At 41.3% G+C, this 27,265-nt stretch overlaps 1 protein-coding gene across 8 annotated transcripts in view; it reads right to left on the bottom strand.

The window, feature by feature from the left end:
• st3gal3a (ST3 beta-galactoside alpha-2,3-sialyltransferase 3a) overlaps window positions 1–27,265 on the bottom strand; it is a 198,184-nt gene that overhangs the window by 100,326 nt on the left and 70,593 nt on the right. For all 8 annotated transcript variants that reach the window (XM_037115135.1, XM_037115137.1, XM_037115139.1 and 5 more), the window contains one exon: window positions 25,223–25,286. In XM_037115135.1, coding sequence (XP_036971030.1) covers window positions 25,223–25,286 — 64 coding nt within the window. The remainder of the gene's footprint in view (window positions 1–25,222; window positions 25,287–27,265) is intronic.

Below are 27,265 nucleotides of genomic sequence, written 5' to 3'. Positions count from 1 at the left end.
TGTCTGAATAAGTCTTGATAATGATAAATACACTTCAAGCATTAACACACATCCCATTACAGTTTTACACTTTACACAATGCACTAATAATTATAACAACTGAATTAGCTAAGACTCTTGGTTATTACATTTTTTGCTACTAAATAACACTGCCAAAATATATATATCATATATTTTATCATTCAGACAATACACAGTACACTAAACAATATGGTAACTAGCATGTCCATTTAGCGTGTGCTCAGGAGGCTTAACAGGCTATCGTGAGGCTCATGGCTCATGATAGGCTGTAACATAGACATGTACATTATGAACAGAAAAACAAAATTGCTGCAATACGTTTCTGTCTACAAAATTCAAGTTTCCGTCTCTGCCAGTGAGGGAGTAAGTGCACGCTCGACAGATTGACTAGTTTGGTCGAGCTACTGGAAGACACGGATGTCAACAAACCAGTACGTAGCTCCTTGCACAAACACAGTTTTAACTACTTTTTTATTCATTTTGTGTCATACACGCTACAGTGCTGTGTTGTAAGGAGTCTGCTGATGTTGCATAATTTGGGGGGAGATTTGGAGCATGTTAAGACACTTAAAACACAGTGTAAAGTTCTGACCCCATGCTGTTAGCTGTCAACGCTATCTCTCCATTAACTGAGCCCTGTAATGGTTGGAAGAAATGTGTTCACGTCTTCAGTACTGGCAAGTCAAGGGTAGCTTGAGCAATGAAGCTGCGTGTTTAAATCGACCAAAGCTCTCCTATAACTATAATTTTTCAGGTCTGTATGGTCGAGGTTGCTGCTGGTCATTTTGTGCATGCATATGTAAATGTGTGCACATAATGCGGTTATCCCTCTGAGCTGTAGCTGATTAACAAGCTGAAAAGTAATGTGAGTTGTATTGATGTCTCATGTTTTTCAGGCACAGAACAGCATTGGAAGTGTCTGGTAAACTTGGAGATAAAAGCTATAAACTGTCCGTCTAGGTTAACATGACAGATGAGCAGACTGGAGAGAGATTGACTACAAGCTAGTACATTAACTTAAGGTTACTGTTAGAGACCACAAGTTTACTTGACAGCTGTTCCTCTTCATTATGTTTTTATCTTTCAGTGATCAGAAAACATAGCTAGTTCCATCTCACTGAAGTTGTTGACACAGCTTTGATACAAGGAGGAGGTGGCATAATTTGGGGGCCCTGGACCAGAGCCAGTGTTTGTGTGCGTGTGTGTGTGCATGTGCGTGTAAGTACAGAAGGGGATGGGGCCATAAATTGATTGGGAATGAGAGACACTTTGGTGAAGCAAGGATGTCTAAAACATTTCTGCAATGGATACCAATAACATCCATTCAGTATATATCTAAAATACAGATTCATATTCATTCATATTCTTTTACATCGTGTCCTCACTCTGCCCTTCTTAAACACACAAAATGAGGACAACCCTCTTAAATGTGATATCTGAGAGGGGGGCGTTCATCCCCGAGGTGAAGTTTGATGTGTCCAGCGGTGACATAGCAGTGTTTCACAATATCGTCGCTCAAAGCTAGACATGCAAATTGCTCTGTTGTTGGTTGTATAAATCAACATCAGTGCCTATATTCTGTCCCAGCTACAGAACAACAGAAGAGACAGTGGTTACGTTTCATATTTTAACAACAACGTGCCGGCTGTGGTTCGTGTTAGTATGTATGTGTGTGTTAACCACTCACACAGGACTGCTTCAGTAATGAGGGTCAGCACAAAACTGGCTTTGCCTCGACACTGACCATCGTAATAGGATCAGTCCCAACCATACGGGACCCAGCAACTGCACCCGAGCCACTGAAAAGTGTTGCCGTGGTTTGATAGTATTTATAGTTGTCTATGAGTATGGTGAAGTCAGCTGGAAATCGGCCAACTAGTTAGCTCCGCTTCGGTTGGCTATTCAATGGCGTTTGAAGTGAGTTTAATGTTAATGATATTACTAGGGAGCTTGGTTGTCACAGTATAAAGTCTGGAAACATGTGCAGACTGGAGACAGAGATGATGCAAACAGTGTCCAAGAGTTTGGAGACAGTGTTGAAGACAAACACAGCTTTCGCTAGCTGTTAGCCATTAGCTACACGGCAGTAACTGTAACAACACATATAAACAAACTAACATTATTCAGACACACTAACCATTCTGAAACGTCCTGCTGCAGCCGCAGAGTCTGTACTTCTTCAGGAGCCTCTCCTTCTGGGTCTGATTCTGGGTGAAACTGGTTCGTTTGAACGAAAAAATCTCCACGAGTCATAGCGATACATATATACATCCACCGTAAACATTAGCAATGCTACTGCTAATGCAAAGGGAATCCTCTCCCTGAGAGTGAGGTAGAAGGAAGGGCTCTCCAAATGGGCATTGACAGACAGAGCTCATAGCATTTAAAGGTGCAGGCGCAGAAACAGACTGCTCTGAATAGAGCTCTGTAGAGCGACTTTTAGACAGCAGAAATTCAGGACCACGGATGGGTTTGGGGCAATGCATATCGAATTCAGAGCTGTTGGACCTCTGCCAGCTGTGTGAAATTGATGAAAAACGGTATAATATGGGACCTTCAAGAAAAACCTGAAAAGCAGTTTTGCAGTAGCACGACCAGCTTGTGAATGGACAGGAGATGGCAGAGGGAAGTGACAGATCACGAGCTGGAGAACTGGGAGGAAGGAATACTGCAGACAAAAAAAAAAAACTATCGATATCGAAACTTAAGGTTGGATAAAACCAATGAGTGAACCAATCGTTGAACTGATACAGAAAGGGGCTTCATTCAGTGAGTGGAACCTGGATCATCTTACCAAAGCATCAGGAAAATAAGACGGATATTGTGATTCAGGGTTTTATAGCAATTAAGAATGATGGGGAAACTGGAAGAGGTGGGGGCTTAGCAATATTTGTGTGGGATTAGGGAAAGAACATGAGCCTATAGTTATCAAAATCTGGACAGGGACAGATGAGTTAAAAATGTTAATGATTATAATCCTTGGATTAAGCATTGACACCTTAGATGTTGTGGGTGGACAAACGTATCTGTAAAAATTAGAAAAGAACAAGGTCATTGACCCTAACCCTGGTGAAGCCATCCCATGTATCTATGGACTTCCCAAGATACACAAGGAAGGACACCATTCAGACCCATCATCATCAACATCAACTCAGTTACCTATAACATTTCCAAGCGCTTAGCCAGTATCCTAGCTCCTTTGGTTGGTAACACTCAAAACCACTTCAAAATCTCACAATCTTCACCAACAAGATGAGAGACATAACACTGGACTCAGAAGAAACAATTGTTTCTTATGATGTCACATCATTCTTTACATGCATTTCCAGTCAAGAAGCGCTTAAGATGGTAAAGAAATGCCTGCTTACAGGACAGTAGTTTGTCCTACAGACCCAAATTCAACCATGACCACATTTGCACCTTACTTTATCTCGACCACCTACTTCCAGTACAGTGAAGTTTTCTACAGAAGCTCGGCTGTGGCATGGGCTCACAGGTGTTCACAATAGTGGCCAACCTCTACATGGAGGAGGTTGCGAACAGAGCCTTGATTAACTTCACGGGAACTGCTCCTAGCCACTGGTTCAGGTATGTGGATGACACCTGGGTCAAAATCAGAACAAACGAAGTGGAAGCCTTCACAGAACATATAAATGCTGTGGACAAATTGTCAAGTTCACACAGGAAGATGTCAGAGGACACAGTCTGCCCTTCTTGTTGGACTGTGCAGTACACATTGAAGAAGACAGGCGCCTCAACATTGAGTTGTACAGAAAACCTACACACACAGATCAATACTTGCTGTTTGATTCTGATAATGTACTGGAGCACAAGCTGGTGGTCATCAGAACCCTAAACCACCATGCCCAGAAAGACAGAGGGTAAGGAGAAGGAACAGAAGCACATCAGGGGAGCATTTAAAATCTGTGGCTACCCAAACTGGACCTTTGTGAAAACCTTTAAAATATTCAGAGCAGACAGAAATGAGGAGAAGGGACAATGTGACAATATTGTTATTTCCTATATCTTGGGAACATCTGAGGAACTCAGGAGGATCTACAATAAACATCATATACCAGTTCACTTAAAACCTACCACCACATTAAGGCAAAAACTTGTCCATCCTAAGGACAAAACACCCAGGCATGAACAGAGTTATGTATGTTATGCTGTTCAATGCAGCAAGGACTGCACAGATTTGTACACTGGGGAGACAAAACTACCTCTCCATAAACGAATGGCACAACACAGGAGGGCCAACTCCTCAGATCAAGACTCTGCTGTCCACATACATCTGAAGGAGAAAAATAATTCATTTGAGGACAACAACGGGGACATTTTGGCCAGAGAAGACAGATTTTTTGAAAGAGGAGTAAAATAATCCATCTATATCAAACTGGAATGACCGTCTTTAAACAGAGGGGGTGGCTTATGACATTTCTTAACAACCATTTACACCTGGGCTCACGTAAACCTAGCAACCTACACAAAGGTCGGTAGGGTCAACGACCCACAAGTGGCCCTAATGACTCTGAAACTCAGAGCTCAAACATGTCCACGACTCTGTAAGGATATTCCCACACAGTGTTTAAAAGAGTGTCTGGGCTGGAGCAGCTCTCTACTTCTCCAAACTGAGGCTGCGCTGATCAGTGATTATGGTAGGGAACAGATCAACTATAGATATGTACTTTATATGACCCCATTTTAAAAAACACGAACTATCCCTTTAATTATAGAAGAATTAATAGAGGGTAGGGGTTCAGTGTGTTAGGCAACAGGTATAATAATACTCAAAACACATGAAGTGATATCGATTTGACTCTGGTATGAGATGTTATTGTAGGCGTCACAACATGAGAGGTGTTTAGTAAGTCACCAGTGGACACTGATCGTTATCAGATTAAAACTATGGTGGGAGCTAGAAATAAGGATACCAAGATGGAAATTAGATAAAGTCAAGTGAGAGAGAAGTAAGTCCCTACATTCTGTCAAATTTGACAGGTATTGTTCTCGTTTGATTGATGGATGAGGGGGCGTGATGGAGGGGGAAATGGAGGGGTGTGTGGGAAAAGTGGAGGGGGAGAAATAGTGGAGAGAGAGACTTTTGATCACTTCATCTGTCTGACACACAGATGCACAATAGGTGAAGCTATGCCACTATATTCCTTAAAAGCGTGGGAAAAAATGTTGTCTATTGTCTAAAATACCACCACAACATTAAACCCTAAGGACAGGCGAAAAGAAGCATTAAAAGTTTTGATATATCCCCCTCACCCGGTGCAGGGGAAAAAATGTCGCGTTTGAAATCATACACCATGGTGACAATGTCTTCAAGTTCATAATAAAGAATGGGAATGAATTTAAAAATTAAATAAACTTATATTATTCACATTGTCTCAGAAAATGTATTTAAATAGATCCCCAGGGTCCTCAGGTTCAGGATGAGGAAGTGTAATAGTCTTTTTTTCCCCCTCATATATATTTATTTAACATTTCTATAATAAGTTTTTATTCTACAAAAACACGAAAATTTATTTATTTCATTAACACACACACACACACACACACACACAGACTCCATCCCCGTCTCTGACACCGAAAAGGATGACAAATTTCGACGTACATTTTCCACATGCATCCGCTTTACGTTGTTTTTTAAATATTCTCCAGAGTTTGGTCGCGTTACTCTTACCCGCCATACGTTCAAATGAGTACTATGCTCAGGCTGTCAGAGAATTAGAAGCGTTAGAAAATGAAACCAACTATTTCCAACCTTTACAAGATGCCCTTGAACATTTATATTCAAATAACCAGGCAGATTATGAATTAGACTATTTCCAACCTTCCATAGCAAATAGGCTAACAGGCATCGCCTGTCTGTCTGTCTGTCTGTGCTCCGTTCAAATGGACTGACTGCACACTGCAAAGTTTAGTTGAGCTATTTAGCTTCACTACAACTTAAATAAAGCATGCGTCTCTGTATAATCCAAATAAATTCTTATTGCTTAATACTTAGGCAGTTCGACGTGTGTCTGTTTCTCCGTCCCTCCGTCCATTTCAAAGCATCTCTGCTTTCGATACATTAGAGTGACGTCACTGTGTTTTGAATATCCCTGCCTTTTCCCCTCCCAATCACCTGCAACTATCTTGACTTTTGAACTTTGACTGAGCAGTCAGTCAAAACCTATGGTCAAAACCAGACACTCTGGCATTCTGTACTGCTATTTGTAATTTGTAATTATATTATAATATATAATTTATATGCTAACAATTTACACGCACATGCAACAGGATACAAATTTTAAATTGTTACATAATATAAATTATTAATAGAATAATACATAACATAAATTAATAGTACTGTGTAAAATACACATGTATTATATTGTATTTATTCAAATATATCTAAGGTTTTTGAACTGTGGTGATTATGACCAAAACCCAACACAACACACATTTTCTTCAAGATATGACCACCACTTGCCACAACGTGATCTTATCTGCATGGCTGTATTCAGACAATCTCTGCTGCAAATTTCCCCAAATATTTGTTATTGCTGTGTAGATACGCCCCAAAGCTAACCAAAAAATACAGTGACAAAAATTCACAAGGTTACACAAAAGCCCTTCGGTCCCTCTATCCTGATGCTCCTTGTATCATTCTTGGTGACTTTAATCATTGTAACCTGAAATCAATGAGCAACTTTTTATCAGTATATCCTGCCCTCCCAGAGCCCCCTCTCGGCTCTTTTCCAATCACAACACTGTCTATCTCATCCCAACCTACACACCACCCCTTAAAAGGAGTAAAATAGCCACCAAAGAAGTGGAGATGTGGACCGGAGATGTGGTTGATGAACTTAAGAGAGCCCTTGAAAGCATAGACTGGAATATTTTTAACAACTCTTCTACTGATCTCGATGAGAGGCCAGGGGTGATATCCTCTTATATTCTTTACCTAAAAGACTCAGTCGTCCCAACTAAACATGTGAAAGTGTTTTCAAATAATAAACCCTGGTTAAACGAAGCAGTGATGATTTTGTACAGCTGCATAGTGACCTGTTTGACATGTTGAGTGACTGTACTGCCTAACCCTAACCCTAACCTCTCAGACTGCAATCAGCGCCCATTCTGTCAGATCCATATTCTGTAAATGTAATATTAGAAAGAGGCCTGGGCCTAACATGATCACTGGCATATTTCTTAAACTTTGTGTAGATCAATTATGTGACATCTTTCTTTACCTGCATATATATTTTTTAAGTGTATCGGCTGTGTATAAATTGTCACAATTATTGCATTGATAGATGCAAGTATATTTAAGACAGCTTTTGTCTGTGGATTGTCTAATTGAGCTGTGGAGTGGCAGAGGTCATGCACCGAAAGTTTATGTTCAGGCTAGTTGAAAGGCTCATACAGTGCTTAAATGGGTATGGCTAGTCATACTTGTCTCAGTACTTTTAACCCCTCTTCGAATAATGGATAAATATAAGTCCTTCTCAACTGGTAGTTGGCAGACTTGCATGTCTTGCATTCAAAGATACTGGCGAGGATATTTGACAGCAATTAAAACACAAATGCACACATAATACATGTGAGACCACGGTGAATATGCTGAAATACATTAACTCACTTTAGGTTTTGAAGAATAATGTGGTGCAGACTCTAAATAGCAAAATAGACATATATATATATAAAATATACCCCTGAAGAAGAGTGTCGGACACACATATATATATATATATATATATATATATATATATATATATATATATATATATATATATATAAATATAAATATATATATATATATATATATATAGATATATATATATAAATATATAGGATATACAGGATAGTTGCAATGACTGTTAAACAATGTTTATTGACATCGTGGTGAGGTTGTCTCATCTTTGGGATCTGTCCTGTGAATTCATGTTTTATTTTGAAAGTAACTCTCCTCTCGTTTCAGATCACGTGCCCTTCCTCTTGTGTTCCTGGTCATCCCTAATTCCTGATTGTTTGCACCTGTGTCTCCCTCCCTCGTGTGTATAAAGTCCTTGTCTTCCCCTGTCTGCGTCGCCTAAGTGTTTTGTCGTTTTGTTGATCACCCAAGCCCTTGTCTCACAGTCCTTAAAAACTACGTCTTGCTAAGTATTATCTTGTTTTATTTTTCTGTGTTCAGACCTCTTAAGAGAGTGATTTTGATTTTGTTAATTTTCTGGTTAGATTTTGTGTTTCAGTTTAGAAGTTTTGTATTTGTTTCTTTTTTCCTCCTTTGGGAGCGCCTTCTGTTATATTTTGGTTTAGGATAGAGTAGAGTAATTTTCATAGCCTTGCTTCATCCTCTGCGGAGAGATTTTTCGTTTGTTAAATTTCATATTACAGATATTAAGAGTAGAGTAGGTTTTCCTCCTTCGGGAGCGTCTTCTGTTCTGAGTGTTGTGTGTTTGTTTGTTCTCGTCTGTCATCAGAGATTTTTCATAGTGTTTTATTTATCACGCCTTCTGAAGAGTCGCGAATCAGAAAAATAAAATATTGATTCTACTTCTGTTTATCTGCATCTGAGTCCTCTCTTTTGTCCCAAGTCTGACAGTACACTTAGGCCAGACATGGACTCAGCGGAGGCAGAGCGACTCTCGGAGATTCTTCGAACCCAAGAAGCCCGTCTTAATCGCCAGGAGGAGTTCCAGGCCGCCATGGCAGCCAACATGGGACAGATCACGTCACAGATGCAAGATCTGCTGGGACAACTCAGCCGACCCTCCAGTACTCCTGGATGTACCGGTTCCCTCCGGAGGTGCCACCTGCAAACTGGCACCGCCGACCCAATACACAGGTGAACCCGGACTCTGCTGGACCTTCCTTATAGACTGCTCTATTCATTTTGAATTTATGCCACAAGCCTTCTTGACCGAGCGAGCCAAGGTGGCTTTTATGATTTCCCACCTGGCGGGGTGAGCCAAGGCCTGGGCTTCCGCTGAATGGAGCAGAAATTCTTCGATATGTGAGACTGTTGCCGGATTCCAGACGGCGTTAACGAAAACTTTTGATCCTGTCTGTTCAAACAGGGAGAAGGCACAAGAACTCAGCTTAATCAGACAAGGTAATGAATCTGTCTGTGATTACGCGATCCACTTCCACACTCTGGCCGCGGAAAGTGGCTGGAACAATACAGCGCTGTACGATATCTTCCTGAAAGGACTGTCATCAGAGCTTCAAGATCTCCTCGTACCACTGGATTTACCCACAAGCCTAGATGCACTCATCGCCCTCGCCATCCGCACAGACAATCGTCGGAACCAACTCCAAAGACAACGAGAAATAAGACGGGGAGAGTACTACGGAGCCACCGCTGCGCCCGAAACAAAATGGCCGACACCGCTACGAGGGACTTCGGAAAACGCCGTAAGCCGTAACGATGAAGAGCCCATGCAACTGGGACGAACCAGGCTTACAACGGAGGAACGCCAAAGGAGACGCCAGGAAGGAAGGTGTTTTTACTGTGGTGAAACCGGCCATCTCGTCAGTACCTGTCCCGTCAAGAGAAATCGTGGGGTGAGTTCTAACCAGGTCTCCAAGACCGCCGTTTGCACCCTCACTAAAGTTAAGCTAAACTCACAATATGAAATGGAGGCGATGATAGACTCTGGGGCTGACGAAAGTCTTATGGACTGGAATCTGGCTCGTAAGTTACAAATAGATTGTGAGAGGCTAGACAGGCCTATCCGAGCCCGCTCTTTAAACGGGGCAGACATTTTCGTTATCACTCACATAAGTAAACCTGTCCAATTGAACATTGGAAGTCATCAAGAACACATTCAATTTCATCTCTTCACCTCCACCTCTCACGCTCTGATTTTGGGACAACCTTGGCTTTTTCTACATAATCCTCACATCAACTGGAAGAACGGGCAAATTAAAGGCTGGGGAGAAGAATGTGCTAACCACTATGACACTGATCCAGTTGCTGAAATAAATCTGTTTTCTGCTGGCCCTATCACAGACCCAGAATACCCGGACCTGACTTCCGTTCCGTCATGTTATCATCATCTTAAAGAAGTGTTTAACAAAACAAAAGCACTATCTCTTCCCCCTCATCGCCCCTACGACTGCGCCATAGACCTGATTCCCGGTTCCACCATTCCTAAGGGGCGGCTCTATTCCATCTCAGGCCCGGAGCGTCAAGCCATGAATGACTACATCTCTGCGTCCCTAAAAGCGGGATTAATCCGTCCCTCGTCATCTCCGGCCAGAGCCGGTTTCTTCTTCGTGGAGAAAAAAGACGGATCTCTTCGACCCTGTATTGACTACAGCCCGCTGAATGATATCACCATCATGAACCGATACCCGCTACCTCTGATGACATCGGTGTTTCACCAACTCCAACAGGCCAAAGTTTTCACCAAGCTAGATCTCAGAAATGCCTACCACTTGGTTCGCATCAGAGAAGGAGATGAGTGGAAAACTGGTTTCAACACCCCCAGCGGCCACTATGAGTACTGTGTCATGCCTTTTGGGCTTACTAATGCTCCAGCTGTGTTTCAGGCCATGATTAATGATGTATTGAGAGACTTCTTGGACCAGTTTGTGTATGTGTATTTAGATGATATCCTGATCTACTCTCCTAACCTAGCCATCCACCAAAACCATGTTAATCAAGTATTGAAAAGACTCCTTGATCATCATCTGTATGTTAAAGCTGAAAAGAGTGTTTTCCATGCCGACACTGTCTCGTTCCTGGGCTTCATTGTAGCTCCTGGAAGAGTACAGATGGACCCGGCTAAAATAAGCGCGGTGGCTAATTGGCCCACTCCAGAGAGCCGCAAGAAGGTTCAGCAATTCCTTGGATTTGCGAACTTCTACAGGCGGTTTGTCAGGGGCTTCAGCGCTACAGCTGCTCCTCTCCATGCTCTTAACTCTTCCCAGGTCTCCTTTCGCTGGAACCCGAAGCTGAAAATGCGTTCCAGGAACTCAAAAGACGATTCACCACAGCACCCATTCTCACCTTGCTGGATCCACAGCGACAATTTGTGGTAGAGGTGGACGCTTCAAACGACGGGGTAGGAGCAGTGTTATCTCAGAGGTCGGAGAAAGATGGCAAAATGCATCCCTGCGCGTTCCTGTCAAGACAGCTGTCCCGAGCAGAGAAAAACTATGACGTCGGCAATCAAGAGCTACTAGCAGTCAAGGTCGCGTTGGAAGAATGGCGACACTGGCTAGAGGGGGCCGAACAATCTTTCATTGTCTGGACTGATCATAAAAATCTTGAGTTCATTCGTAAAGCTAAAAGACTTAACTCTCGCCAGGCCAGGTGGGCTTTGTTCTTTAATCGATTCTCTTTTATTCTGTTTTACAGGCCGGGATCCCGAAACATCAAACCCGATGTTCTCTCTCGCCTCTTCGATCCCGAGCCTAAGACCGAGCAGATCGAAAACATCCTTCCACTGAACTGTGTGGTTGGGGTGGTCTCTTGGCCTATAGAAAAGGAGGTTAAGCATGCTAACGGTGGAGCCCCATCACCTGCTGGCTGTCCTGACAACCGTCTGTATGTCCCGGCGGAACTGCGGCCACAAGTGATTCATTGGGCTCACACCTCGCTGCTTTCCTGTCATCCGGGAGTCAAGAGAACCATGTATGTCATCTCCCGGAGGTTCTGGTGGCCCGCTATGGAGACGGAGGTCCGGGAGTACATAGAGGCGTGTTCGGTCTGCGCACAAAACAAGACATCGTCTAAAGCTCGGTCAGGACTTCTTCAACCACTACCCATTCCTTCCCGACCGTGGGCTGACATATCATTGGACTTTGTCACTGGGCTCCCGGTCTCCCAGGGAAACACCACCGTCCTCACGGTGGTCGATCGATTCTCGAAGATGGCACGATTTGTGGCATTGCCCAAGCTACCTTCAGCAAGAGAAACCGCCGAAGTGATGATGAATCAAATTTTCAGAGTCCATGGATTCCCTAAAGACATTGTCTCGGACCGGGGGCCCCAGTTTGTGGCAAAGTTTTGGAAGGAGTTCTGCAGACTTATTGGAGCCACAGCCAGTTTAACATCTGGATATCACCCGGAAGCCAATGGCCAGACCGAACATCTCAATCAGCAACTGGAAACCGGCCTCCGTTGCGTGGTACACCAGAATCCCTCAACATGGACCAAGCACCTGGTCTGGGTAGAGTATGCACGCAATTCATTACCGACCTCTGCTACTGGTCTTTCTCCTTTCCATTGCGCCCTAGGTGATCAACCCCCACTGTTTCCGGATAATGAAAGGGAAGCATCGGTCCCCTCAGCCTATGCCATGGTTCAATGTTGCAGACGCGTCTGGGCAGCCGCCCGGCAGGCTCTGATCCGACAGGGAGACCGGGTCAAAAGGAGCGCAGACCGTAAGAGGCGCCCAGCCCCTGATTATCAACCTGGACAAAGAGTGTGGTTATCCGCCAAGGATCTGAATCTCAGGGTCCCATCCAGGAAGTTGGCTCCACGGTTTGTGGGACCATTCACTATTACCCGGAAAATTGGCCCTGCCGCAGTTCGTCTACGCTTGCCTCGGTCCCTGAGAGTACATCCTACATTTCACGTCAGCCAACTCAAACCAGTAAAAAAAAGCAGTTTCAGATCACGTGCCCTTCCTCTTGTGTTCCTGGTCTGACGTCATCCCTAATTCCTGATTGTTTGCACCTGTGTCTCCCTCCCTCTTGTGTATAAAGTCCTTGTCTTCCCCTGTCTGCGTCGCCTAAGTGTTTCATCGTTTTGTCGATCACCCAAGCCCTTGTCTCACGGTCCTTGAAAACTACGTCTTGCTAAGTATTATCTTGTTTTATTTTTCTGTGTTCAGACCTCTTAAGAGAGTGATTTTGATTTTGTTAATTTTCTGGTTAGATTTTGTGTTTCAGTTTAGAAGTTTTGTATTTGTTTCTTTTTTCCTCCTTTGGGAGCGCCTTCTGTTATATTTTGGTTTAGGATAGAGTAGAGTAATTTTCATAGCCATGCTTTCCTCCTCTGAGTGTTGTGTGTTTGTTTGTTCTTGTCTGTCCTCAGAGATTTTTCATAGTGTTTTATTTATCACGCCTTCTGAAGAGTCGCGAATCAGAAAAATAAAATATTGATTCTACTTCTGTCTATCTGCATCTGAGTCCTCTCTTTTGTCCCAAGTCTGACATTTATATGAAGTAAATCCTATAAATCAATATGAAAAGTCTGTAAATATATTGGGTGGTTAAATTTAACTACTGTTAAATAACGTTTATATAAAGTAAATCTCATACGTTAATGGTAAACGCCTGTATACATTTGGACAGTGGCTTCCAATTACCGTTAAATAATGTTTATACTAAGTACATCACAGACAGTAATGGGAAAAGCCTGTACAACACTGGATAGTTGTTTTTAATTACTATAAAATAATGTTTATATGAGGTAAAACCCATACATTAATGGTAAACGTCTGTAGATACATTGGGTAGTTGCTTATAAATACTGTCGTATAATGTTTATATAAAGTAATAACTTATAGTAATAATAGTAATAATAATTTTCTGTAAGCTATAACCACATGATCATATGTTTTGTACAGTGGAAAACTAATGTTTAATAAAAATCTACTGTCAATAGATTGGATAATCACATAAAAGAACAATATGTTTTTTTTGTGTGTGTGTGTGTTTTACATCCAGAAATCTGTACTTTTATAAAGAGTACTTGTGGATTGATTGGATAATTCTATGAATTTACAAAGGATACTGTATAAGAAAGTCTTTATCTAAATTGGGTAATTTTTTTTAACATTTCTTGCCTTTTCTTTTGCAGATTTTTACATTTCTTTAACATTCTAGGCCTGTTTTATAATAAGATTTTTTTTTTTTGTTCTGCAGCAGCTGTACTGTAGAAATACTGAGAATGCCTACAGTAAATGTCTGTATTTAAGAAAACAAAAAAAAACAAAAAACAAAACTCTGTAGAATAACTAAAACTTTTTTTTTTACTGTAATTTGACGGTAACAGTTTCGCAACTGTTGCTGCCATACTTTTTACTGTTTTTTTTTTACATTTTTTGTTCTACATTGTTTTACTGTACGTTTAAAGTTAAACTGTAAAGAAACAAAAAGTTGTCCCAATTTCACATTCAGCAATAGGATGTGTAATTTTTGCATTTTTACGTAAAATTAAATGCAATTTCACATTTAAGAACATTAAGCGATTGAATAATCCTGTAAAAAAATCCATAATTATCTGTCATATTAATTTACAGATTACCACTTTTATTTTATGATAAATATTTGTAATAAAAGTAATTTGCTGTATTTTTTGGCATTTACACTTAGAAAAACAAAAAACCCTGAAAAATTACAGAGTAAATTTCTGTGAAAATACTTTTTTTTTTTTTTAAAAGCTCTGTACTATGCCACGCCTCAAAAACGTCGAGACATTCTGAGTTATGGCTCCCCAGACTTTATCCAGACACCTTATCTCAGTCTCAATTCAATAAACTTAAAAAACAAAAGAAAATCATCAGACTGCAGGCTGATAAAAGGACCGGACTGAAATGCAAACGACAGACTCTGATGAAACAGTCAGGGGATTTCTTTTACCCTTGCTCTCTACAGTCATACCATTCATAGGAGATTTTATCGGGGGATTGGTCAGAAGAGGTTGAGGATGAGAAAGATTAAAAAAAATGTTTCTCCTAACGATCAAACATTCGGCGGAGGATGATCTGGATGCTAAAATGAGAGACGTCTCAAACGAACCTGGATTTAATTCTCGTGAAAGAGTCAAAAAATATGATGCCCTGCTGCAGAGATATCTTAACCTGGTTAAGCAGGGGCAAAAGGAAGAGACTTTACACAAGGATCCAAGAAGTGACCCGTGGAACGACCCAGGAAACATTGACCCGGGGAATAATGCGGCTGGGTTCTCAGAGAGGGAGTCGGAGGATGTCACGATGATTGAGGTTATGAAAAACCTTCCCCAGCGTAGTCGTAAAAATGCCGAGTACATTATGAAAAAAATATCAGAGAATGATAAGGGATGGCCCTATAAATGAAAGTTTGTTCATAATGGAGCACCAGTGCAAGGATCTCATATGGCTGATTTACTGAAACACCTGATGCAGTGGACAAAAAAAATGCACAACCGCACACCCAATGGATGGAGATTTTTATCCATATTGACGGAGCTAAACATCCCCACATCGGTCATTCATAACCCCAGAGCATAGGATCAATACACACGTCTACAAGCGGAGGGGGAGTTTGAACCAGAACAGTGGAAAAATAAAAATATTTCTAACCCCTAAGCTTTGGATTCATCCCATCGAGGAGGAGTTGCGGAGTGAGAGGAAAAGAAGAAGAGGTAAAAAAATTTAATTGTCTCCACGTTGGCTAAACCTTGAATGAAATGACATGACAAAACTTTTGTATCAATAAAATGTTTTTATTTGTCAAATGCAGTGTGTACAGCATTTTCTTTTTTTTTCAAAAGAGTTTCTAAAGAACAGGCATCTTGTGCACCAAATCTATTATTATTCTTATCAGAGCTAGTGCAAAGTTAACGTTAGGCATATGCTTCAAGGTAATTTTTTACTACATCTTTATCGTATAAAAACAAAACCTGTTCAAAAGACAACCTGCAAGATCAGTGGTACAGATAATAAATGCAGTGTTGACCGCACACTGTGGATAAAGGGTGTTGAAGATGGAAGTTGTGGTACAATATCCAGTCAGAATGATTTTTCAAAATCGGGAGAAAATCCATAAGAATCAAAAAAAAGTTCCACTCCCATCTTCCCCCAGAGTCATAGATAACCAGCGCTCCCCGGGTTGATGTCCTTCATGCGTGTTGACGATAAAGTAGGAGGGTAAGGCAAAGGAGCGAGTCAGTGAGGGAAGCTGGTCAGAGGCCCACACACCGCAGAAAACATCCCCCAACACTTTTTGCAGAAGCTTCTCCAATTGATGATTATTCATTTTGTTCATCAATAATAGTCCACCAGCACTTGTCATTTGGAATCAATTTCCAAAATAAAGTCATAGCATGTGTAAACCACAAGAGTGACTGTGTTGGGTAAGGGTTGTCTGAGTCTCATCTCCAGCCTTAAAGCTCCATTAGAAACCCTAGACAATGCATCACTTTCCTCTCCTGGATTGAGATTAAACACAAACAGCGAATACCCCCGTTCAAAATTTTGTCTGTCGATGCTCAGAGGTAAATCTGCCAGATGCCTCCCTGTAGCAACAAACATGTTGTAAAAATCTCTGACCGAAACCCCCTGGTTAAATTGAGGTTGGAAAGCTTTAAAGGGTATTTGTTTTCCTGCTTGGCAGAGAGTAATGTATTCTGCATCAAAATGCTGGAAATTAAAGGGGGAGAGATCTCTTTTTCCTGTGAAAGCTTTGTGATTCACCATGCCCAAAACAATGTATTTAGGCATCGTCCCAAAAAACAGATTTTCTTGGATGCATACTCTGGAATTTTCTGGAAAATGAACACGTGATAAGGTGAAGGTTGAAAAGACTTTTCTTTAGACCATTCTGACAAAATTCCCTCAAAGGTTTCAGACAAAGTTGTAGAACTTTGATACATAGCAAGTAAGACGGTCACTTCCCAGGTAGGCTGTGAACGGATTAAATGAAGAAGGTTTTTGAGTTTTTCAGTTTCTACAATTTTGTGAGGCTTGTCTCGTTTTAGAATTACCGGCTCTATCGCTTCTATCAATGGGTAAATAACAGCTTGGTTCTCAACAAAGCTTACAAGTTTTCTCCAATAATTACCTTTAATAATAATCTTTTTTTTTTTAATTCTTCCAATACTCTGTCACTATATCAAGATGTCTCAGAATCGTTTCATCACCCGCTACCAGTTCAGTGTACATGTCATCTGTGGCTCCCGAGACTTTTCTCTCAGATTTCAGTTGAGACAGCATAGACTCGGCAATGCTTTTGATCCTTGAATCCTCAGCCTTGATGCGACGAAGCGTCACCAAGCGCTGAATGGCCTGAATGATGACTCCAAAGTAGTTGTGCAGGAGAAAGTCCTCTTTGGGGGGTTCCAAGCATGGGCTTTGGTGGTTCACCTGGCATCCATAGCACTTGTTCTGCCTGAACTTGGTCAGAGCCAGGTTGAGCAGATGAAACACAGCCCTTCTCACCGTGTTGATGAAAAACGTTAGCATCACTGACGTAGGTCGTCATGTGTGAGTTTTGCTGCAAGTTGAAAAACAGTGTGTCTCTCCTATGAATCAGCATATGAGCGGGTGCCACTTTCATGCTCATTCTACCACACAGAAAAACCTTGTCGATGCTTCCAAGAACTTTCCCATCTACCTCCTCTTCATGAAGCATTTCGATGTATGCCTCTTTCACACCGATAGATCTCAGCCATCCGCTTACTTGAGACTCGGTCCATCTCGAGGGGTCTGAGGGGTCTGAGGGGTCTGAGAGTGTGTATGGCGGGGTCGGAGGCAGGGATGGAGACGGTGTTATTATGTTTGCAAGACATTCCTCCTCCTCCTCCTCCTCATTCACCCCCTCATTCTCCTTCTCCTCTTCCATGTCCGTGTCTGTCACAGTCTGAGTACCCCTGCTGCTTTTCAACACTCGTCTGACACGTCTATAGCACAAGTCTAAAGACATCTCTTCATCGCTCTCCTCCAGCATAGCCATCAATTCTCTCATGTTCACGGGTGGTGAAACTTCGTTGAAACGTGGTAGAAGGCAGGTCTTTACGCGTCTAATTGTCTTGTATGACATCTTCTTTACTACTCCAAAAAGTGGGAGAAATCTGGGCCTTGATATAGTAATGAGAGAAGTTAGGGGGTCGTGTGCGTTCACAAAGTGAACCAATATGGATCGGTCCAAACTGAAGCAAGCTGTGCGTTCTCATTGTCTGGTGGGTTGTTTTAACCCTTTAGGCGCCGGGGTTTATTTTAAACAATACTAGATTTTGACATCTAATTTCAGAAGGCTCTGGCTTGAAAATGGTTTGAGATAGAGACAAAGTGTAAATGAGACAAATATTGAGAACGACGTAAAGTTTCTCTTGGGAGTAAATGTCCCCATCTAATTTGCATATTATGACGTCATATGATGGCGGCCATATTGGATTATGTCATTTCCATGAAATACCTGATATTTTGAAAGAGAGTTGAACTTATTTCATCAGATTCATCCCCTCCATCCATTTGTTATGTTGTCCACACATCAAGTGAACAGGGAACTAAACTAGAACTATTACTACACCACAAAACTCATGTAAACAGTATGCGTTTTCTTTTTTTTACCCCCGGACACTTTTTCTTGTCTTTTTTCTTCCCTTTTTCTTGTTTTCTCTTCTCTTCTTTATTATTATTATTATTATTATTATTATTATTGTTCTTATATAGCAGTAGGCATCTTTTAGCTGCAGAGGCCTTATCTGTGCCCATCTATCCAGATAAAAGTTTGCAGTATTTGTAGAGTGTGGAGTCTCTCATTGCAAGGCACAGAGAGAATAAGAACTATAGCTCTGTCACCACGATATCCAATTTGCTCATCAGAGAGCTTTATCCATTCCTGATATACTTCCTCATCTCTCAAGTAAGCCCATCCACCATTACCATCATCATCATCATCATCATCATCATGTCCAGCCCTGTTCTGCCCTCCCCTGTTTCCCCTACGAAACCCATCAGCCCTTCTGCGGACACTTCGTCCACGTCTCCCCCTGCTATCCCCTCTAGTGTTGTGAGAAGAGTTGGACTCCTGTGTGCTCGGTGCTTCGTGAACACTGCTGCGTCGCATAGCTGCACCACTGCCGTGGATGGAGGCTACGTGACCGTCGCGGTAGAAAGAGTGGTCCCAGCGCTGTTCTCACCACCCCCGCTACTTTTACCACATCCATTCACTCCCTTACTGATACGAGTTTGTGTATCATTTCCATTCCCACCTATGTTGGGCAAAGGGTCGTATGTTTGTGCTTGTGCATGTTCCTCGCTCTGTGCGGCAGCGCCATTGCTATGCAAAGACGCACCGCGACCAGCAAGCTCACTAATCGCCCGACCGTCATCTCCCAAAGTTAGATTTTCCATTTCAGAATCAGAATCAGCGAATGGGAGCTCAATCACTTCCCTATGTGTCAACTATTTGCTTCCCATTGTTGTTTATTTCGTCTCAATAACTTCTAAATCCACTAATGCCGCTTCAGCAGACTAGCTTCGTTGTCCACTGTCTCCGGTCTCTCACCCAACAGTTTGCATGGGACTCCCTCGAACATTTTGCATTGAAGCATGACGTATTTATGAGCTAAGGTCTAAGTAAGAGATGTCTGCTAGCTAGTGGTGAGGAATATGAACGACATGTAACCCCCCTTTAGGAGAAAACAGCTGTTTTGAGTACAGTGGGGTGTCGCAAATTTGCGACTTTGGCGCCTAAAGGGTTAACTGAAGCGGGGGTGTGTTCTCAAAGGAGATTGGTTGAGACTGTAGCAGGGAGTGTGTTCTCATGGCCTGCCGGGGGTGTGTCCTCAAAATGAATAGAATTCTTCACTCCTTCAACTCATTCGTTGTTGGGAAAGTAACCAAGCTTCCTTTGGATTTTACACGTTTACCGACCGCAGAAGGATCACACAACAGGAAATCATGCATTGACATACTCAACACATCCCAATCAACGGTGGTCAATAATGTAGCATCAGAAATGGGGTTTGACTCTCCACTCTCTTTCAGCTGGTATAAGCAGAGATCACCCATCTCATATCTGAAAAAGTACCCAAAGGATCCTTCCATACCATAATCTTCCAAGGCCCATTTCTCCACCAAGGACTCTGCCAGGGGCATGTGAGTACTGCTCAGAAACACTCTTCTTTTCTGCCTAGCGTCAAGGACAATATCCAAAGTCGATGCATTATCTTTAAAGGTGGAAACAGGAGTTTCACTAATCAAGGATGGATTAAAGGGTTTTTCCATCTTCATTCGCATCCCCTGGATTTTTTCATCGGACGTGGCAGGAACAAGTTCCCCCTTCATAAAATCAACTTTTCTGCAATAATTGTACTCAGACATGATGGGTCCTTTTTTTTTTCTTAACTTTCTTAACTTAAGTATTCTGATTTCCAACACATACGTCTCCCCCTTTTTCTTCACATCACACCCCTCCACTTTTACCCCTTTTTTCCCACACCACCTCCCCTTCCCCCTTTTTTCCCTACACCCCCTCCCTCCCCCCCTTTTTCCCACACCCAAAAGTGTACCATGGTGGGATTGGGCATTTTAGAGATACTATTAAAGGAAGGAACAAGGCTTTGAGACATTTAGACATTTTGAGACAATATTGCAATACCGGAGGGAAATTTTCAGACATATGGATAATGATCAGACAAATTGCACCTTTCAGGTCATGTGGAATGGCTCCTTGTCCAAACCCTGCTTTCTGGAAACTGGTGTCCCTCAAGGCTCAATGCTAGGACCACTTCTATTTTCACTATACACTAGATCACTAGGCTATGCAATCACATTACATGGATTCTCTTACCACTGTTATGCAGATGACAATCAACTGTTCCTCTCTTTCCCCCATCATCTGACACCCATGTTGCAACGCGCATCTTGGTATGTCTGACAGACATCTCCACTTGGACAACAGCCGAACAGAACTGGTCAGTCGATGTCAAGAATGTCACCGTATCACCTTAATCAACTGCAAGGAACCTGGGCGTAATCTTCAACGACAGACTATCCTGCACCCGTAAAATCACCGCTGTGGCCTAATCTGCTGAATGCTGAAGCACGCCTCGTTTATATTCTACCCAAATTCTCCCATGTATGTTGCAGACTGCATCTGATTAAAGACAATGCTACTCAGACCACAGGCCCCAGCGCGAGCACTTCGCTCCACTACATTAGCTGTTTGGCTGGTATCGCCATCGCTTAGAGCAAAGAAAGGTGGCTCAGTGAAGTCAGGAATGTTTTTTGTTCTGGTGCCTCAGTGGTGGAACGAACTTCTGACCTGACAAACGTACTTATTGTAAGTCATCTTGGACAAAAGCATTTGCTAATTGACAATACTCTTTTGCAAAACCCAGGTGTGAATGTTAGGAAATTCAAAACAACAAAATATTCAGATCTGGCATTAAATTTGACAGAATCAAAGATGGCAATTTTAAATTCATGATAATCATCACCAGGGAAAGACGGCATTTGTTTTAGTATGTTAGCTCACATAGAAAACAGTGCAATCCTTACAGTATTAGTGTCATTCAATAACATGTGAGACCCAGGGAGAATTCTAGCAGCTTGGAATTAATTAATCATTGTGCCTATCTTAAAACCCAGTAAACACACATCAGATCCTTCAAGTTTTAGATCAAATTAACTTATCTCACAATTAGGGAAATCTATGGAATTAATGATAACTGAAAGAGCAAAATATGATGAAAAAGGCAAATAACATTCTTTCCTTTTCAGGAGCAGATTTTAAAAAGGAAGAAACACAATGGACCCAATTTTTCAATATTGAAAAAAAGCTTCATGGAAAGAAGGTCTGTTGATTAAATAAGGTAGGTTAGGAACTGGTGGTAGTTTATATAACTGGGTATCGGACTTTATTTGGATGGACAATAGAGGTATGGGGAGGGACAGAGTGTTCTAAAGTTCATCAAGTTGAGAATGGAGCCCCAAAGGGTAGTGTCTGCAGTCCAGTGTTGTTTAATATTATGATTAACAAGCGTTTGAGCAGATTGAAAGAGGGATGGGGAATGCATTTGCAGATGGGTAAGGGGGTGTAATTTAAAGTATTTATACAACAAAATGCAGGATGCAGTTGATAAGACGGAGGAGTGGGTAAATAAAAGGGCTCTTAAACTATCTGTAGCAATGTCACGTTATATGTTTTTCCAAATCTCACAAGGACATGCATTTAAAACCATATGGCCGGACACTTGAGCAGGTCAATGTGATTAGGTTTCTTGGTTTTATCTGATGAAACAGTGACTTAAAAGCATCATGTTGACAAAATCAAAGACCACTGTAAAACAGTTAACAACTTCTTAAAGGGATATTCCGGTGTAAATTTAATCCATGTTCTAACACACACCGAGTATGACCCCCTCCTTGAGAGATAAAGTTGCGGACCACTAGCTTACGTAGTTTTAGCATCCTCAGAAACAACTGCACAACAACAATACACTACAGCAAACGGATCCAAGTATTAATCGCCATCAAAAAGCCACAAATAATGCTCAGAACAGCACCAAACTTCAGCAACATTACAAATAGGGTCCCGGCACATATTTCAAGGCATCCAACATTTGATGTCGTTGCCGGCTTTGTCGGAAAAGATAAACAAAGCAGTCCTCTCATACTACATTCCGAAGTATGAGAAGGCTATCAAGAAAGGAACATCAGACCACTTATAAGTGTATGCAGCAGAGCTAGTAGCTATTCTGATTCACAGTGGACTGAAGAGAACAATAAAAGCAATGTTGCTTTTGATAGTTGGGCAGCTCTTTCTAGCATTAAAACAGGGAAATCATGCAGACAAGATAGGCTTATTAAAAGCTACCAATTAATTCATGAATTCCACAGTAAAGATTTGATGGGTGACTTTGTTTGGGTTTCTGCCCACGTCAGAGTAGAGGGGAATGAGGCTGTGGATGTATTGGCCAAAGAGTCACTTAAATCACAAATGTTGGACATAAGAATTCCTTTCAGTTCCCAGACTGAGGATAAATCAATGGGGGAATGATGGCAAGAACACTGGAACATAAACAATACAGATAAAAACCATTTACACATTCAGAAGCATGAGGGTTTGGACTGGAAAGAGGATGGAGTCATCAGCTGTCTCAGGATAGGACACATTGGGCTAAATCAGTTACTGAATGAAATTGGAAAACATCCAACTGGTAGATGTGTACATTGCAAACAATCTGAATCTGGAAAACATGTCCTGTTTGAATGCAGGGGCAATGAGGGAGAAAGAAGGGTACTGGCATCATTAATAAAGGGAACTAAAGTCAGTTTCAAAAGTCAGACACATACAAACATGTGATACAATTTTGAAGGAAACAGGACTAATTGAAAGGATTTATTTTTTTCTATATACATATATTTTTTAAGCATTCTTTTTTTCTGCAAATCTACTGCTCCACACTCCAATCTGGTAGGTGGCAGCATTGTACCTAAATTGGTTTACCAAACTGCCATTCAAAGTAAACAGAGAAGAAGAAAAAGAAGAAGAAGAAGAAGAACAACAACAACAACAACAACAACAACAAGACCTTACAAATGGGATAGTATACTAAGTATACCACTAATTAATAGATAGAACACATTCTGATACTCAGTGCCTCGAAAATGTTCTTGTATTCTTACAGTGATTGGCAGACCCAAATGTAATCTTCGATCCAGAATGAAAATCAGCAGAATTCAGCAGAATGTGTCATTACTTGTAAAATGAGAGACAAAATTAATTGGGGATAAGCAAACAGAATAAATTCAAGCAACCTAAAATCATCTAATGATGAGCAGGCTGAAATAATATTTAGTAGTTCTGTTCCTCAGCAGCAGATCCAAATATTTACATATAGTCACACTGCACCATAAACTGTGATCTTAATGCTGACTAAAAATTATGCATGACTGTCCCAGACATTCACAAGGGGGTGTGGATGTGTTTATGTTGTGAGTCTTACATGCAGTAAATTTGCTCAGTGAAAGTCTGTATTGTCTGCCGCTGCAGATTCTGATGATTGGTACATTTCTCTGTAGCTGTCAAATATTCTTCCGTGTTCTTTTATCACATGCTGTTGTTTTTGTTAAGAAATCATATACCACCGATTGGACCTCCTTCTACAGGTCTATTCAACACACAAACATTTGATTACATGTAGATGATCTTTATTCAATGTACAAACAACTAACAGTATTACTGATCACAAGGCTAAGATGGCAGTGGTTACAGTAATACTCTCAATAGCCCATATCGCCAATGTTGCAGTCGAGCCATGTAGCTTGTCGGTAAATCTAGCTTGTTAGCTTGTATGATAACTCATACGTATGGTGTATGATATGGTGTATGGTGATTAGCTTTGTCTTTATGGCTGCTGGTTAGCAAAGTGACTTTCAAGTGACCAGGCAGTTTGTGTTCAGTACCCTCTGAAGTGGTTGAATATAATGTTACTCATGCTTCAGAAAGGCAGCATGAGAAAATATTGCACCTGGTAATGATTACCTGGTAACTCCGTCTACCACGATGTGAGGAATATTATTTGTTACTCGGGATATCTATAGTAACTCTGCATGAGGCACTTGTCATATGGAGCAAGAAAGACTGCCTATTAATCTGAATAGTGTGAGTGGCGGCTCCATTCTCTACGTGTCCCAGAAAACCATGTCATTGAAAGAATACTTACAATATCACAGCTCTGGAACTGGCTCACACAACCAGAATGCAGCCCTAATTAATGTTCACACATGTGCTTTTTCTGCTTTGACAAGTCCGCTGTGAAAGGTTCTATTGAGCTCCATCGATACACTTTGTCCCTTAGAAGCTCAGACTGTTACACTTAATGTCTGAAATGGAAAGGAAGACCTTTTTGTTAAAGAGAGAGATCCTTTGTGTTTACCAGAAACAGTTGTTATATTGCTCTCATCAAAGCCACTACACTCCATTTGCAGAAACAGAAATTTCACCATCACTGGTTTGTCTTTCCACTAACAGTCTCCAACCCTGGTTGGTCTAGGTCTAAATAAAAGTTACTTACTTACTCTTTGGTAAAAACACCTCTGTCCATAGGAATACATTCTATAATGTTGGGAAAACAGGTTGCAGGTACATACATTTCCCTCTAGGTGGTCTATATTGCTGTATATGATTATATATTTCCAGAGAAACGTAATCTCATTTTTGCTGCACTACTTTTGTTGGTACAACTAATAGCTAAAGCTTGGATTAAATGATGATAGTGTAGTTTTCTCCTAATATTTAAGGTAACTTACAAATCAGATGACCAATTGATGGACTAAATATAAAGAGACTGAAACTTGATGAAAAGATGATAACTAAACACAAAGTGTTGTGTGCTGGAGAAGAGTTGGGCCACATGAACCATTTAGAACTGTCTCTGTTAACTGATTATGAAGACTTTAAATAGAGATTTTAAAAGAAAGAGATATTGTGATAACTGCACTGTGTAGAACTGACTCGACAACTAGCACCAACGTACCTGTCCACTTCTTCCCCAAGGCCATAGTTCTTTGTGGCAGACAGAAGAATATCTATGATCTTCTCTGCAGAGAGAGACAAAAACAGACAGAGAGAGACAGAGAGAGGGAGAGTAACTACATGCCATATTAAAAATCCCCCCCCCAAAAAACAAAAACACCAACACATGCACCTCAATTGTTATGATTATTGACATTAAAAAAGAGTGGTTACATTTTGGTCACATCTTAAATTGGTGACTAGGGCTGGGTATCAAACTTTGATTCTATCATGGCACAGACCAACTTGCCCCAATACTACAATACTATCCAGCATCAAAATATGTCCTGTCATTCATTACCAAACATAAATGCCTCAGGACACTGCATGAAAAGTGGGATTTTTGTCACTAAGCGGCACTGTAGATTGTCGTGAAAGTTCAGGTTTACCTCTGCACACAGCAATTAGCAGGCAACACAGAAAACTGCTGTGAATTGTCAGGAATTGATGTGGGCCTTGATTGGCAGTTGTCCCCCCATGACTCCCCTCCCCCTAATTCTAGGGGAGGCTTTAACATTTAAATGAAAATGCTGTGAGCTATAGAAATGCAAATCAGGGTAGCAGGGGGAGTTTTATCCCAGGTGACACTTTTCTAAAAGGTATTAAATTCATTTTAAGAAAATCTCTGGTATAAATAGATCAGGCTCAGTATAGCCTAATTATAGATTATTAAATTTTAGCTTGAATTGATATATTTAATGAACGTTTGCTAGATTAACTGCTGTGTACATCAAAAGCAATGGCCACTATTATGTAAAAAAGATACACATTTTTTTTCCTCTCCTGGGAAGAAGTTAAAAATAAAATGCTAATTGTTAAGAAGTTAAAATTTGCATGAAATATTTTGAGATAAATAAGATATTAAAATGTATAAATAATTTATGTTTTTCATTTTTCATTTCATGGGTTCTGACTGTTTTAAAAGAAGTTGAAAAGTAATTCTTATTACGTGTAAGACTTCATGACCTTTAAGTGATTTTACACCTCCAGGTAGACCAGAACGTGAGAAAGAAGAAGCCGAGAGTTAATAGTGTGGAGCAGCTAACAGTGGACTGTGTTCGTCGTCACTGTTGTGTTTTATCAGAACCGGACTGTAAACGGCGTGCTGTGAGTGTGTGGGTTGGACTCTCCTTCACAGTCAAAGTGTTTGTGTTTTATTGGACACAAAGCAAGTTCGGCTAAGCTAGCTAGAAGGAGCGAGGGTATTGGCACGGCCATTGTCGACAGGAGGCCTGCACTGACGGGAGGAGCTTTGCCGGGTGGCCACAGAGAGTGTCGCCGATGGAGGGCGCTTCACTGCCGCAGAGGGACACGGAGGTTTATAACCGCAAGCATTTTGTTTTCACTGACTAACCTTGCCTCATAGCGAGGCTGTGACCTCCTCTTTCCATTTTCCAGATTTACATGATGCTGATAATGATGCCATTGTATGTAAGTAACTTTAACTGTTTTCTCCTTCCTTGTTTAATTTTACTGTGACTTACTTTTTTACTTCATGCCACTCTTTACTCATACCAACTTTAATTGTTTCCCAGCTGCCTGTAAGACCTATTACGAGACAGTTCAGGTCCAAACAACCCGATTTTGCATAGCTGGCGGAAGCTGTGAGTCAACTGAGAGGAAAGAGGGTAAGACTTATTAGATTAAATCCGTTTTTGGTCAATGTGACTATTTTCCAGGTGCATTAATAGATGTGTTGTGTCCATGGACGTTTGGGTGCACCACCATAGACGTGAGGTTTGATGACGAAGACAGTGGGGTGTCTGAATAGATTGCTTGACCTCCGTCCTTTCACAGCCAGGCTGCAACGAACTCGTCCTAAAATGTATTCAAAAGAACACTCAAAAACCCAAAATGAACCCAAATAACCTAATGAAGCCTGCTAAACTGATATTAACTGGTGGAAACGACCCAAGAACCAAGCAATTTGGAGGTAATGCTGGATGATTCAGTGCGGGCCGGAGACCATGACTATGCTATGGAGGCTAGCATGGCTAACCAAACC

This window comes from Acanthopagrus latus, chromosome 11, assembly GCF_904848185.1.
Source record: "Acanthopagrus latus isolate v.2019 chromosome 11, fAcaLat1.1, whole genome shotgun sequence".
NCBI lineage: Eukaryota > Metazoa > Chordata > Actinopteri > Spariformes > Sparidae > Acanthopagrus > Acanthopagrus latus.
Note: the sequence above shows the minus strand (reverse complement) of the source record. Positions and strands in the feature narration are given on the sequence as shown.